General features: G+C 43.1%; 1 protein-coding gene across 1 annotated transcript in view; it reads left to right on the forward strand.

Annotated features, from left to right (window-relative positions):
• Positions 1-3,334: 3,334 nt before the first annotated feature.
• The window catches only part of SUSD3 (sushi domain containing 3), a 52,435-nt gene continuing 39,271 nt past the window's right edge, over positions 3,335-16,498 (forward strand). The window contains exon 1 of the mRNA XM_077821507.1: positions 3,335-3,608. Coding sequence (XP_077677633.1) covers positions 3,521-3,608 — 88 coding nt within the window. The 5' untranslated portion in view covers positions 3,335-3,520. The remainder of the gene's footprint in view (positions 3,609-16,498) is intronic.

Here is a 16,498-nt window from a genome sequence, read left to right on the forward strand (position 1 = left end):
CTTAAACAATGGAACCCAAAGGTGATAACTATCCCTTTAATTTTGGTGTCCGGAGAGAAGTCTATTCCAGGTACAGTGGGCTTCTCTATAGGCCTGATCCCAAGAATTTCTGTACATCTACAGCTTCCAGAGACATCAATGGTTTGGCCCAATTAAGAAAAAAAACAACCTCCGTCTCGGGATCCTGGCTTACCCAGTGACCACTTTGAAGCTGAGTAAATAATTTAACCTCTCTGTGCCCAGTTTCCCCACCTGTAAATTTGGTTAATACTGACTGCGCCTACCTCTTAGGGGGAGTGTGAGGCTTAATCAAATAATATTTGTGAAGCGCTTTGAGATCCTGGATGGAAGTTGCTATGTAACATAAGTGCTAATCATGATGATTACAAATGTTTTTATTCAGTGTAGAATCTTGAAAGGGTTTTTAGAGCATGTTTGTACTTGGCTTCTGTTGTGTAGCCATAGGGAGTGGAAAGGAATTTCAGTGCAGTGCATCACAAGCTGTAGGATTTCCCCAAAGTCTGATCTGTCATTCTAACCCACATGAATCTTTTGTTTTAGACATATTTTAGTTACAGATGTGGAAATACCAGGCAGTATTCTTTGTGGACTTTCAGTGAAGAACGTCCATATCCAGTAGCATATCATATCTACGGCTGAGTAGCCATTTCACTTCACTCCACTATATGCTGCCAAAACAATATTGGCAGTGGAATTTGTTACACTGCTGGTATGTTTGGTGTTTTGTAGAATCTCATCTCTCCAGTCCATTGCTATGAACTGTGGTTCTGGAACAAAGCTCTGGCTCAAAAATAACAAGACGGTAAATCACCAGAGTGAGAGTTAATGGCCACAGCAATTAGTCTGGGCCCAGCTCCATATGCTCAGCGATATCGACCGATGCTCTCTTCTGTCCCTGCTGTTCCTGCTACGTCTGCCTCGCCAAACAACACAACCTGCTGAAGTACATCGTTTCCAAATCAGCTGCTGATGCCAACATCAGCAAATCAGAGAGATCACCAAACCCCATGCTTGTCCACTGGCAGTAATGTGAGTAAGTAAAGAACCATCTGTGATCTTTTATTTTTTTTAAAGAAAGACACAGAGAGAGAGAGAGAGAAAGTTGTAGATGTTATGTGAAAGTACTGAATGTTATGGGTTGGTGCCCTATTAAATGGGGTGTGCACAGTGGCAAGGCCCATCCAGATGCAAAGTAAAGTGATCGTGGCACTGTCTGTCCAATAAGTTTAACTTCGTAGCCTAGTAAAATGATAGAACAAACTTCTGTGACCATATGGTGACACATACGGTGTCAGATCTGGATCCTAGAATATAATGGCATGATCAGCAAGAAGTAGACTTGTTTACAATGAACAGACCATGCCAGACAAATTAGATGGTTCTGCAGCACATGAGGATACCCTTGCAATGGGGAAATTTTCCAGTTGTTGGACCCGCTGAATTTATAACCATGTTGTGCTTGCAGATTGTTACAAAGTAGTCTCAGCATGGCTGAGAATCTAGGCCAATGTGTCTTAATGGGTGGTACTTTATACTGTACTAAGAATAACTTGAGGCATCTCACCCTTCCTTCACTGGGCTTTTGTAGGGTGCTGATGAAGTGAGCTGTAGCTCACGAAAGCTTATGCTCAAATAAATTGGTTAGTCTCTAAGGTGCCACAAGTACTCCTTTTCTTTTTGCGAATACAGACTAACACAGCTGTTACTCTGAAACCAGCTTTAAAACTTACATTCAATATATACAACGTGGCAAACAAAATCATTGTTCTCAGATGGAAACTTGTTTTGATTTGAGCTTGGATTTGAGAGTATCTTTAGGGAAACAAGGGTCTGATCTATAATCACTAGGAAAACAGAGCTAGTGGAAACAATGACACAGTCTGTCAGGGCAGCACAATTAGAGGTTATTGCTATCGTGATATGAAACAGATGGGAAATCTTGGTTCCTTCTGAAGAGGTCTTTGAAATAATGAGTCAAGCTGCATCCTTAAAAATCCTCCAATATTCTCCGGCAATGGCCCTGAACGCTATTGTAAGTAGTAAGTAGTATTGAGATGGTTGATGGCCCATTAAGTTAGGAAAGATGATCTTGTGGTTAAGGCACTGGACTGGAACTCAGGAGACAGGCTCCTTGGACATGTGGGGCAAGTTACTTAATCTTTGCAACTCAGTTCCCTGTGTGTAAAGTGTTAATAGTGCTTCCTTCCTCCCACACCCAGCCGTTGTCCACCTTATCTGTTTAGATTGAAGTTCTCCAGGTCAGTGGTATAGGGGGCTTCTTGAAACTGGACTGCTCTCAGTAATGACCATTGTTGTCAAGTAGTGCAGTATTGGGTGCATGGATGGTGCCACTCAAGGGGACACTTGCTGAAGTTAAAGGCAGCCACACGCAGTAGTAATGGCTGCAAAGCAAAGCCCCCTGCATAAATACACCGACAACCTTTGTGTTGCTGCTGTGCCTTGCCCCTGCCCTGCATTCTCCGTTTTCTGCACCTTCCCTTTGCCTCTCATTTGTGTTTGCAGATGTGAGAAGCACCCTCGTGAGTCAAGAAATGCCCATCACCCTGTAGCCACCATCTGTCGCCCTCTGGGCCTTCCCTCTCCCCATCACTAGGGTATCCCAGGGGAAGCAGACGGCACTTGCCTGCAGCCTCAGCCCAGTCCCGCTGGGTTTAGCTTCCTCCAGCCGGTCAGCCAGCCCAGGCCCCAGCTGCCGCGTTTGGGGATTATGTTATCAGCGCCAAGGCCAGGGATTAAGGGTGACTTCCAGGAAGGGGGAGGGGGTCCCACCCTCGCCAGCTGATCGTCAGGAGCTCCCTCCTGCCGTCCCAGCACCGGCTGGAAGTTCCGCGCCAGCCACCATCGGGCAAACAGCCAAGTCTTGGAGCAAGCAGGCGTCCAAGCCCCTGCGGGGGTGGGTGCCCACGAGTCTCCAGCAGGTCGGGCTGCGCTTGGGGAGCTGCGTTCCCAGGCTCTCCCCTGCCTTTATCAGCCCCCCAAGTGCCTGGCCGGGGCTCGCCGCTGAGGAGCCGGTGTCGCGCCTCTGGCCCAGGCGAGACCAGCAGCAGGGGAGCTGGCTGACTGCAAATCTCTGGCTGCCAAGCGGTCCGGGGATCCCGGAGCGCAAAGGGGCAGGATGGAAGGAGACGCGTCTCCTCCAGCCCGGGCAAGCGGCTAGATCTGCAGATCGGCGGGAAGGGGAAGTGGGAGGGGGGGAGGTCTCCAGGTGCCAGCCCGTTTCCCCCGGCTGCGGCAGCTCGCAGGCGGCGGGGGGGGGGGGGGAAGTGAGAGCCGCGAACCGGGGGAAGGAGAAGTGAGTGTGTCTGCGGGGGGCGGGAGGGGGCGCCCGGCCGGGCGGCCGCCGCGTGTCCTGCTGGGCAGCGAATCGCTCCGCCTCGGAGGGGCCGCGGGGAGCTGGAGGCGGCGAACCCTGCACCTGCGGGACGAGCTCGCCGGGCTCAACCCCAGCCGCGCGCGGAGGGCAGCCCGGGCGCCAGCCATGCAAACGGCCACCGCCTCCGGGCTGGATGTCTCGAGGACGGGCGGGCCCCGGGAGGACGGGCGCAATGCCCCGAAGAACTACACAGGTAAGGGAGCCGGAGCTGCAGCTGCCCTGCCGAGCGCTGCTCCCGGGGCTGAGCCCGCCGACTGGTTGCGCCCGGTGTGCCGGCAGCTCCTGGCTGTGGGGGCCGGGGAGTCAGCCGGGCTGCTGCTACTGCCGGAGCGGGGAGGGTCGGAGCTGTGGCCGGGGGTGCTCACACTGCTGGGGATTCACCCCACTTGCAGGAAACAGGGAGCAGCCTCTCAGTTCCGGGGTTTGTTTGTTTTTTGAGGGGGGGGGGTCACCTTTTGCCCAGCGGGGTCAGACTTCAGCTCCAGTGCGGATCTGAAATGCACCGTAAACTTGCACTCGGAGCTGCGTGGTGGCTCCAAGCCAGAGGAGGAGAGCAGTCCGGACCCCTTTAAATGGCCTGCACTGGCACTGACTTGCCGACTCTCTGCTGTAGCCATAGCTCAGTTTGCTGGATTTGGGACTCTTAGCTCCAAAGAGGCAAGTGGTGTCAAACGGGGTCACCAAATAAGCTGGCTTCGTGCAGGCAGAGGACCTTAAGGGAATGCAGCCGCATAACACATGTTCTAACAACGGGCGGTCCTTGTGGCACCTTCGAAACTAACCCATTTCTTTGGTCATAAGCTTTCCTGGGCGAGAACCCACTTCACTTAACCTAGCCCAGGAAAGCTTATGCCCAAATAAATTGGTTAGTCTCTAAAGTGCCACAAGGGCTCCTCGTTGTTTTTGCTGATACAGACTGACAGGGCTACCCCTCTGAAACCTGTCACAATATTATAGTGCACAGGACAGTACTAGACCGAGCTGTAAGGCACTGGGTATCCTAGGAATAACTAATTCCTTTATTCTCAGGCGAGGACCACATCATGATGCAGGCTCCTTGGTCTTTTAAGAAGGGAGTTTGGAGTAATCAGCTTTGCTTCCTGCACTTTTTCAGTCAAAGCCAAAGATGAGTTACAGTTTGGGCCAATCTGAGAGGAGAGGCCTGAGTACTCATTTTGAAGGTGCATCTCTGTTTCTGTTGGTATCACCCCCCTACACAGAATTCCTTCTTTCTATCGCAGGTAATTATGTTGAGCTTGCACCGCTGAACTCAGTGAGCCTTTTGCCACTGACTTCAATGGGTGAAGGATTCATTCCTGTAAGAATTAATCCATCCCTTCTAACCAGCCACCACCTTCTCAAAGTTTTCCAGATAAGTGAAAGAGGTTTAAATTAAGTGAGTCTCTGCAGATGACTTGGCCCTAATGTAGCTGCAATTCCATGGTAATCATTTCATAATAGCCTTTTAGTGGTAGTGATGGCTGGAAAGGTTCATGTACGTTGGTGTAATTGTATTGAAAAGCTGTCAAGACTCTATTCAGAGTAAAAGCTTTGAAAAAGATAAGGTGGAATATCGACATAATTCAGTTAGAAAGAAAAATGCGAGCTGCTTGCTTGGGACTTGTAAAGCATGTTCACTAGCAAGATGTTTTACAGAGCTGTGATTCCATTTACAATAATCATAGTAATAAATGACGTTGCCTTTAGAGGAAAAATTCTATTCCTAAATCTCTGCCTGTTATGATAGTTTTGATTAAATATTCGGTATCAGCAACCATTGCCTTGGTTTGCATTACGTTTAACAGATTGCGTACACTAGACCATATTGTCTATTATTGGGACACAAAGCATACCTCAATGAGTTTAACAACATGCTGAGCTATTGCATGGAAGTACTAATTAAGGACCTGATCTTGCGGTCCTTACTCAGGCAAAAGGCCCAGCGAGTTCACTTTACTCACTTTGTTATACACTTTTGGATATGCAATACTGGTATGTTTGATCTGTGCAAGTATTTCAAAGAAACAAACATAAGAGGAATGCACCATGTTTTTAAGCCAACCCATGCAGGGCAAGCTGGCTGCAATAACTAGCCTTTTTAAGTAGGCTGCTCCAGAAAGGATTTTATTGAACTTTAAATATAATGGAATGGAATTAAATTATGGTAAAAAGTTTGAAGTCATCTTCTTTGTGTGTGTGTGTGTGTGTGTGTGTGTGTGTGTCATATTTATTTACAATGTGGTGGGGGGCATCTAAGAAACGCTTAGATTAATAGACATGTGAAATGAGAGTATCACTTTAAAGGGGAAAGGAATACATCTTCATTGTAATATCAGATTCAAAGATCTATGTTATTAAAATGAAATAATCTCCTGACAGCTACAGATTAACCTGGCAGAAAATGGAAAATCTCATTTTTCCTTGCACAATGAGTTAGTGGAATAGAATACCTACATGTTGAAAAAAGATTTAAGGCACAAACTAAAGCTCCAATTCTGCAATGTAATCTGACAGCATGGGTCCCAGCAGCTGTGCAGAGTCCCTTTAGCTTCAGTGAGGGTTGATGCTAGTGGATCCTGATGCAGGATCTGGCCCTAAAATATTTAGGGAGTTTTACCATTGACTTTAATGGGAGCAGAGTTAGCCAAGTGCTGAGGGCTCTTGGAAATCCCGTCCTTTCTGTTCACAATTCAGCTTGTCCTCAAGAATGCCACGCTGCACTGATTTAATTTGCTTGTGTGGTTCTAACAGGCTATATTGATGATCTGATTTTAGCATACTGATAGAAATGATCAGACACATTCAGTCCAGCATTTTTTGGTAATGCTTTACATTATGTCTACTACATACGTTTAACCATCCATTAGATTTATTAGAACCATTCATATGAAAAATAACCAAGTTCTAGGAAATATGTATTGAGAATTAAGAGCTATGTGTAAACACAGATTGTATTGCTCTGCATTTATGCTCATTGACTTTTGCAAAATTGTCTGGCTCTGCTCCCTTCCCCTAGAGTGTCAGGTCAGTTTTGGGGCTTTGCTTTGGGCCCACAACTGAAACATGGCTTGTTGGTGACTTGTCCATTGGTGGCTCAGACCTTGTGCCAGTGTGGCCCATGGGTGAAATCCTGAACCCCCTGAAATCAATGGCAAAACTCCCATTGACTTCACTGAGCCTGGATTTCACCCCAGAAATCTGGTTCCACCAGGGTGAATCTGGCCTTGAATTAATTTAATTGCTTGGTAGCATATAGCACTTACCTGTAGGCTATCAAACCAGCCCATCTTATTGCACTTATGGCAGGCCTCAGTAAATGTTTTAAACAACAATTTATATTTATTAATGTAGAATACCTGTGTTGACAGTAATACATTTTGTTGCTGTAATTAATGTCTGTTTCAGGCTAGCAAACTCTGTGTGTGTATGTGTGCACATGTATGCATGTGCGAGTATGTGTGTGTAAAAGTTGGTGAGGTGAAATCTATCCCCTGGGCCAGGGTCTGGGGCTACTGAATGGTTCCGTTCCCTTTTCCGCGTGAATTTCATCATAGTTAAATACCAATTCATTGTCATAAAAATGTTCATTGAATTAGCTGACTCTGACACAGTCTTTAAATCTGCACTAGTGGTTTGGATAGTCAACCAAAAGTTAATTATCATGGACTAGTTGTCATATAATTCTAAATTATATCTTTATGTGAGACACTTAATTTAAAATGAGACCACATTATTTATGTGGGGATATTTGTAGGAGAAATGATATATGCAGAGTGCTGGTGACAAACTGAGTTTCCCCCAGGCCAACTGTTGTACTGTGCAAGATTTTTTTTCCTCTTTCATACTACTGGTGATCATTTTTCATATTGCACAAGTGGCGTGTCTTCACTGTAAACTTCCAGACCACAAATGAGAAGCTGGTGATAATGATCTATGGAGACAAACTCCCTCAGGCATCCCTTTTGCCGTCCATGAGAAAAGTGATGCAAAGTGTCTGTTTGCATTAATATGTTAATGAGAAAAGGCTAAAGAAAAGTTAAAAGATGTTCATCTAGACAGTCTAACTTCTTTAAAAAGATTTTTAACTCAAAGGGAGTTACAGCTCCTCAAAATTCCCAGCAGTGAAGTTCAAACATGCTCCACTTTCTATGATGCTACCTCCCCAGGTTTCTGAGTGTAGGTTTTTCTGGCACATTTTCTCACCTTGACCCAAAATAGACTCCAGCAGAGTGTCCTACGTTCTCCTTTGTGATAAAATATTGCGCAGTGGGCTAAGATCCTCAAAAAGGTACTTTAAACCTGAGCTATGTACGTTAGTATGTATTATACCATTCAGTCACAAGAAAAAATGTGTATTACTAGCAGCAGGCATGGCTAGAGCCACACACCAAAGAGATCAAAGTATTGCAAAAACCATGCTGGGGAAGATGCAGAGCACTGCACTACTAGACATATCTATGGAAGGAAGAGTCTGCAATAAAGGGCATAGTGTGTGAAAAGGTGAGGGAGACTGTTCCAGGTACCTTTGCCAAAGCTGAGATGACATCTTTCCCTGGCCCCAGTGCTTGTGTGATTAAACATCCACAAACACATTTACCTTTTCCATATCACTCTCTGAATTTTTGCCAGGAACAAGTTAATGCTACTTGGAGCAGCGTAAACTTATTGTTAGCATTTATACTGGTGGGCAGATATTCACTGTCCTCTCCTCCGATGCCTCCCCAGTTCCTTTGCACTGCTCTGAAAAAGCATCTGGAATGCTGATATAACTGGCTATCTGGGGAACCTCCTAGTGGAAGGAGCCAATGTAACTGCTCTGCCCCCAGTTTGTGGTCCCTAATGTGAGTGGCATGCCAGGGTTGGGAAAGGGAGCTTGGTCAGAGTGCTCCTCTGTTCTGTTGCCCCCTCAGCTGCTTGAATAGCCCGTTGAGGTCTTTTGCAGCCAAACACAGCTCAGAGCAGCCCTGAGGCTGCTGTAAGCTACACCTTGGGCTGATTGCATAGGTACGGGATGGAGGGAGACATAATGGTGGTTTCTTATCACCCCTGCTGTGCTATGCACAGCACTAGTGCAGCTGAGGATCTGGCCCTTTGTTTTTCCAGTGTGGGGTATGCACAGCTGTACTTAGGCTTTGCCCTGACTCCTCGTGTGTTTCACCAGATCATTCCCTGATTTGGAGTTTGTAGCTATTTTGTGGATCTTCTGCATGGAACCATTTCATGTTGGAGGTTAGTGTGGCAGCACCCCAAGGAAGAGACTTCAGAGCTTTTTGATAGAATTGCAGGCAGGTGCTGAAGTATGTTGGTACCTTAGAAGCCAAGAGAACATGTGCACAGAGATTTTATGGTTACTCTTCCTTTGTCCCGGAAGACCAAAGGTAAGCTTGTTCTTCAAAGCCATGAACAGCTCTGCTCTGTACAAAGACTGACAAGAGGCTCTTTGCTATTTTCCTGTGATCAGATGATGCATTTGAGTTTGTAGACTTGGGGAGAAAAAGACTCCAGGTTTCTTCTTAACTTCTATTTCCACTGGCCAAAATGTGAGACAACTTGGAATATATGGCTGGTAGTTTCTTCCATTTTTTACTATTGAGATCAACGTAAAATCTTTGATTATATAAGATAAAGAAGTAAAGGTAACAGTATTTCAGCTGATAAGGATGTGGGTTTATCTCCTATGTGACACGTAAAATTATTACAATTTTTGTATATGCCATAAAATCCTAGAACAGCATAAAACAGAGGTGGACAAGATTTATTAGGTCATCCAGTCCCGTCTCTGCCAATGCAAGATTGTTCCCTGCAGTATATTAGCCAGTGCTTTAGTCTGGTTTAGTTTTAAATTTAGTTTTAAATTACTCAGATTATACAGGTGAACTACATCTCGACTTCTGAGTTTCAGCTAAGGATGGACCAATTGGTTTGGATTGAAACTTTGAGCTTTTAAAAATCTGAAGTCACATAGCTGTACACTTCCTGGTTTTGGTGTCACCAGGAAGATAAAACACCAAAAAACAATTGATTTGGCTGTTCCCATCCTGTCAGAACTGGGAAAGTCCTGAAATTCCAAGAGAGAGCCCAACATCACAAGATTTCTAGCCTAAGAGCTAAATCAAAGAGAACTGGATGCTTTTGGTTAAGTATCTAGTGTTAATTTCTGCTCACCTTCCTCAGGCAAGACTCCCATTATTTTTCCATATAGACTAAGGAGCACAAGATTCAGCTCTTAATATTTGGGATAAATTATTTCAGTAGAACCCATTCACTCCCAAGCTAATTTCAGCGTGGAAACTCTGACATGTTTTTTCTCAGCTGCAGTAGCTGATAAGCAACCGTTATTTTACAGATCAGTATTGACTTTATCAAGAAATAAGAATAAGGCTGAAACGATTTACAGTCTTGCTGGAATACTGTTGTACCTTCCATGCTTCCCTTCTTTTGTTTGCTGCTTTTTGTTAGATGACAGATATTTTTAAACGCGTAAGCTACAAAATGCAGAACCATTCGCAAAAAGATAGCAAGGTGCATTCGCTGTTGGGGGCAAATAAACAAAACTCCCATTGTGCAGACAAATTTTTGATACAAGTCAGTGGTAGTTTTGCCAAAGGCCCAGATTTTTAAAGGTATTTTGGTGTTGCTGAGTTCAGCATTGCAATGCCTAACTGATTCAGGAGCTTAAATTTCATTACTAAAAAGCGTTTAGGGACTTAGCCAAAATCCCGTTGGCTGTTGATGGGATTTAGGCTCCTAAATCAGGAGTTGCAATGTTGCAATGTTGAGTGCAGCAGTGCCTGAATACCTTTAAAAATCTGGGCCTAAGTGAGTAAGGATTGCACTATTTGGCTTGTTATTGTCATTTCCTGGATATGGACTAATACTTGACTGCCATTTTAAAAGAGAATGGTAGAATATCCTATTGTATTCTTCTGTCTAAACACACAGACTCGCAGGCCATTGTATGACACTCTTAAAGTCAACAATAAATTAATTAAACAAATCATAAGGGGAAGAACAGTTGGGAGGGATGCAGGTCTTCAGTATCTGAAATATGCATTCTGCAAGAAAAGGCAAGGGACAGCTCTGCTTTGGTACAGTAGCTCAGGATGCTAGCAGCTTTATGACAACTAATCTACAATGGTTCACTTTGCTTTTCCTTCTCATGACAGTAGTAAAAAACAGTAAGCCGCTTTCAGTTCCTGTCATCTTTCACTAATCCTCATGATCAGGGAAGCCAAAACCTGCATTTATTGGATTGTACTGTGAAGCATTTGTGGCTTTGCTTCTCAGGTTTGGAGAGATATCTCTTGGGATCCATTAATTCTTATTACAGGATCCAGTCCTGCAAGATGCTGAGCACCTACAATTCCTGCTAAAATCAAAGGTACTCAGCACCTTGCAGAATCAAGTCCATAAGCAGATCTTGTAAAGATAAAACATTCATCCTCTATGGCTTTTAGCTCAAGTTGCTGTTCGCTTTTAAACCCTTGCACATGCTTAATTCTGTGCCATTTAACAGTATTATTTTCCTACTAACACACGTGCACATGCATGCTCACCACATCTGTATCTATCTAGCTACACACACACCCTCCACTGTGAAAAGGATCTGGAATCCTGAAGTCTGACCTCAGCAGTGAAAAAATTTACATAGTCATAAGACTGCAGAGAAGATTGTTAAATCGGTCTATTTGGTTAGGTTCTCAATACATGAGTGATTTCTATCACCAAAATAAATTACATGTTATTGCTAATTAACACTGGTTTCTTCAAAAAAATCAATTATTCGCTGACAATTGCGAATGCTAGGTCACAGTTCTTTAGTACACACCTAGCAGCCTAAAACAGAAAACCAGTTAAAGAACAGCCTTCATTGTTCAAAAGCAAAAGGAACCATGCACAGGCCAGTATCCAGCATGCGAGAGAAGATACAGGCAAAATTCTCAACCCTTGAGCCTGCCTCTTTGCACAACTCAGGTGGCTTAAAGTGGACTCGCCTGACTCTAACTGGACAGCTGAGAATCACCCCAGTTTAGGGGAGCTATCAGATGGTATGAAGTGGTTTAACCAGTTCATGCATCAACTGCCCCTCCTCCCAGTGTAGTGGATGGGAGGGAGCATGTTGGGGGCAGGGTATAGCCTGCCAGCACTGACTCTGTTAATTCTCAACTGGGGCCTGGAGCGTGTTAGTGTGTGTTGGCACAGCCCCTAGGCTATTTTAACTTATGTTGGGGCCAGAGCAGTTTGAGAATTAGGGAGCTGTAACCAGTTCCCTGATATCTCTTCCCTCTCCATTCCACTAGGCAGTTTTTGACCCAGGAGAGTGTGGGCTGCAGAATTTTCCTTATAGGGCCCACTCGGCTGGGAACTTTCTGCTTTGCACACAAGTTGTGAGCAAAAGACGGGCAATCCTGAGGTAAAAGGGAAAGACCGCAGTCAGAGGCAGGATAGACATCTGGTTTGATGTGTTGTGTTAATTCCTGAATATATGTATTTTACATGCCTTTTTAATGTACCACACCAGATAGTCTAGACCTGCCATTCTCTATTGGGCCAAATTCCCAGCTGATGTATACTGGTGTTGCTTCATTGAAATCCAGTCTAGCTACACTGGTTTATACCAGCCGGGGGTCTGACTCATAATATGTCAAATGCAGATTAAAGCTCTGAAGCCAGGTTCTCTACCGTGCTCAGTTCAGTTGTAAGGAAGGGGGTCATCAGCTGGGGACTACCCTTCCCTGCCCACAACAGGATCCTGCAATTAAGCCTGTTGGGAGTGAGGCCTCGGAGGCAGCTACTCTGACTCTGTGTTAGCTGGATCTCCATTCCCTTTATAAAGGTAACAGAGCAGGCAAGTGAATCTGTCCCCTCATATATATTCTACAAAGAATCCCGGTGAATAATAGTCTGTTCTGGGTTTAGGATCAGGCTCTCTTTTCTTCCTCATCAGAGAGCTTTTGCAGGCAGCATTTGAATCCCACCACTTACATTGCAAATTAAATGAACCATTAAAGCCAATGAAAACATGGCAAACATCCTGATATTGTTATAGTAACATATTTTTTATTCATTTCTCCATCATGTGTGCTCAGATAACTGTTTTCTGTTCTTCTGCCTCTCCCCCAGGGCTACTGCATACCTTAAATCCTCAGTCCCTCATATCTGATCAGCTCATCGCTCCCACTGCTTTATCTCTAGAGGATTAGCAGGGCACATCAATTATATATATGTGTGTGTCTGTGTAATATACTCAAGAGTATTATGGATAATATTGTGCTTGGTTTACGATTAAAGCCTCTTCTTCTTTCAGCCAGACACTTTCTACAGGCCAGGTCTAGTTTATGGGGCTGCGTTACTGTGTTTTGGGCTAACACAGCATGATATAGTGCAATATAAGGAAGACTGATGAATATAGCAGCTTTTTTAAAACAGCATTTTCTGATCAGATATCTGCTGGACCAACCCACCTGTGCATATTTAGTAGTTTATCTCAGTAAGCCATGCTGGATTTGAAACCCTGGGTAATTTATGAAGGCAATCTCTATCTGAAGCAAAAACAGAAAACTACATCTTTTCTGACCTTCTTTGGACATACTGTAATGTTCAGCTACTGATAGAAACAGATTGTTTATATTTTTTAACTATTAAAAAAGGGGTGGGGGACTTCCAGATTATGTTGCTGGTTTGTTTTCAGAGACAGTAAAACTGGTCAAAGATTAATTTACTGAGGCATTCAGAGGGATAGCTAAATATGGGTAAAAAATTATAGTTTTGTCTTTGCAAAACGTTCATAAGGATACTGGAAAGGTTTGCCAATTTTACAGAATTTCATAGAATTTATAAAGGTGCTATAACGTGGGCGGCAATTCACATAAGTAAAATAAAATAAAAATCTGCCCCAACATTATAGGTTCTAATATATGTTAATACATGAACTATCTGCAGCACATATCCTGCTACCATCCCCATTGGCAGCCTGCTCTGTAAATTGCCCTGGTGATCAAATAAGTGTTAATAAATCTTCACTATCAGAGCCATATGAAAAATTCTTACCACTGGGCCCAAGGATGGGGAACAGGGAAGGAGATCTCCTTTTTACCTGTTTTGCAAAAAAAACCCCAAAACCCCCAAACCTCCTGCCCTTTTCCAGCACCTCCCCCACCCCCGCCACAAACATTTTGTGGTGCCCCTTAGAGGTTTTGAGTAGCTGTGGAGTGAAAAGCAAAGCCTGATAGCTTTCACAGCAAACTGGTCTTGCCCCATTGCTGACACTGTATTGTTATTAGAGCTGGAGAACAATTCCACTTCATAACAGTTTTCGAGGTTTTGGAATTTGATTTCATACAAAACCAAAAGCGTTCAAACATTTCCCTAAAACAGAATTGTCTTGAAACATCCTGTTTTCAGATTTGAATAGTCAGAATTTCAGTCTGGGTCTCTCCTCTCTTAGTAACTAGAGTCCACCTGGGACCTCAGAAACCTTCCTGTTCCTATCCAAAAATCGATATACCACCACAAAATGTTTTGGCTTCAGCAAAGCCACATCTTTCAATGAAAAACCATTTTGCAAAAATGTTTTGACTAGCTCGAACCATTGTGTTCTACCACGTGGACTGGCGTGGGCTGGCTCCTGAAAGCTTTTTGCCAATCAGCGATGCATATGTAATTTTCTGTTTGATGTCTTCCAACAATAGCTCCTATCTCCATTTTGAGCACTTGCCTTTTTGTTTCATGTGGTCGTCATTTTGGGCAGGGACTGCCTTAATTTTTGTGGCTGGTAAAGCACCACACAAAGAGTTGATACTTAACAATTAATAAAAGGAATGTTCACGCCTATGCTATTCATAGCCTTCTCTCTTTATAGATAGAGCAATGTGATTTAAAGGTTTTGACCTCATAAAAGATTACTAGTTCTATTATACCCGAGGCTCTTATATAGGCCTTATGAGAGAGTCACAAAAGACAGAATCACTATGAAGAGCTTTTTTTTTCCCTCCGTGGAGATTTGATCTGCATGTCAGCAAGATGTTAAACTGGAGACTAAAATCTGAATTGTCATGAAACAATCACAAATGTACTATAGATGTGGCTTCTTTTGGTGACAGTTTTCATGCAGCTCTTGTATGATGACCCAAGACGTTTTGAACATTATCCCAAGATAGTACATGAAATTTCTTATGGATAAGGGAAAATTTTAACATTTCCTGTTGTCATTGTTTCAATTACAAAATATGGCTTCTGGTTAACCTATCATTTTGGACTGTCTGCAAAAATCCTGTGGTTGGCTGCACATGTTTAATGAATTAAATGTTATTCATGAGCACTGGGAAAAAATAATGATGGAAGCTGAAAATATTTTAGGTATAAAACTACAGACTTCACCAGCTTTGTGTCTAATAAATGAAATTGCTGCCAGAGAGGCTGTTTCCCGGCCTCACAAAATCTGGTTAAGAAGAGACAGGGTGATCCTGAAGCAATACTAATGTGACACAATGACTTTAGTGTCAGAGCGGATGATGTGAGTGTCAAGATCAGCTGCAGATGAAAGGATGCTATGTAGAATATTTAAGAGAGCAGTGAGTAATTTGATTACATTTGGTTACCTTTTTATGGTTGTTCACTAAGATCTTTGTACCTTTATTCAATGGAAAAAGATGAAATGATGAACTAGGGGGCCATAAAAAAAGGGCCAAAGGGAAGTTGGCCCAGCAGAAGGAATTACCCTTTTTTCTCTCCTCCATTTTTATTATTCCTTGGTGAGAAAGGAAGTTGTATTGAGTGATGTACCTGAGCTGCAAATTCCAGATCCAAACTAGATTTGGTGTTGCCCAGATATAGACCCATAGTTTCACTGTTTGCATGAGTGGTTTTGTTTCATATCTTTTATAAAGATAGATGCCAGCTAGTGAAGCCAGATCCAAAACCTCTCCAAAGTTCACAGGTGTTCAGAGCCAGGGAGTTGGTTCAGGCCCCTTTTTGGCAGCATGTGGTATTTTAGAAACAGTTATATGTGTTTTTCTTTTTTGTAAACATTGATAATGCTCTTGTCAGTGACACAAAAATCAATCCTGATTGGGCTTTCAAAGTAGCATCTAAAACTTGATCCTACATTGCCTAGAAAGGACTGCAGGACTGGCCCTACCTGTCCAGAATGGTTTATTTATTGTGTGCTGGTTTTGTTCTGTTAGGTGGCATGCCTGTCTGCCTGGTCATTGTGTGTGCTTTACAGTATTTGATAGATTGAGTTTGTTAAAATTCTGACGAGAGAGCCAGTAATACTCCTGTTTTAAAATACTCTTAATTTTATCCTGTTTAAGCTCTCCATTTTGGCGACTAAGACTCAGGTTGTATGTTTAGTAGAGCACGTATGTTATTTCTTACCTTATGTCCTTTATAATGGAATGGAGTGATCAGAAATCAATTACAGGATTAAATGATACCCAGAGGCAAAAGGGGAAGACAGAGTCACTACAGAAATAATTGATCCATTTACTAAATAAGTTAGTCACAAAAACAACAGTTGACATCACTTGCACGAGTAATTTTTATTTGTGAATGGTTTGCTTACAGGCATAATTCTGGTGAATTCCACAGCTGATTATATTTTTAAACAGAGAAATAGCAGTGAAGAGGTAAGTAAATGAATGCTTCTAGGTTGATGAAGCATTTCCATGCTGGCTAATGAAGTCATACATTTACTTCTCTGAGGTATTGTAGCTTATGGTTTTAATACTGTTGGTAAATGTACTAATAAAGTGCAGAAAAAAACTTGGCATTTACTTTACCAGAGACCTCTTTAAATATCTTGTTTTTCATTTGATTATTTTTATCAATTAGTTCTTTATTAGAAAAAATACTCACTACATCTCTCTTCATTAGATCTCAAAGTGAGATTTATGGACCAGAATAACTTTGCTTTGATGTAAACTGGGGGGAAAATCAATCGTGGAGTGTGGTACAGTGACCAGAGCAAATCCACTTTAAAAAAAGTAATCTAAGAGACATGAGGAAGAATCAGCTTACACAGATTTGACATATTCCTCATATTCAAAGTAGGGAGAATCACATATATTGTCAGTCAAACCC

The sequence above is a fragment of the Eretmochelys imbricata genome, chromosome 7 (assembly GCF_965152235.1).
Source record: "Eretmochelys imbricata isolate rEreImb1 chromosome 7, rEreImb1.hap1, whole genome shotgun sequence".
NCBI lineage: Eukaryota > Metazoa > Chordata > Testudines > Cheloniidae > Eretmochelys > Eretmochelys imbricata.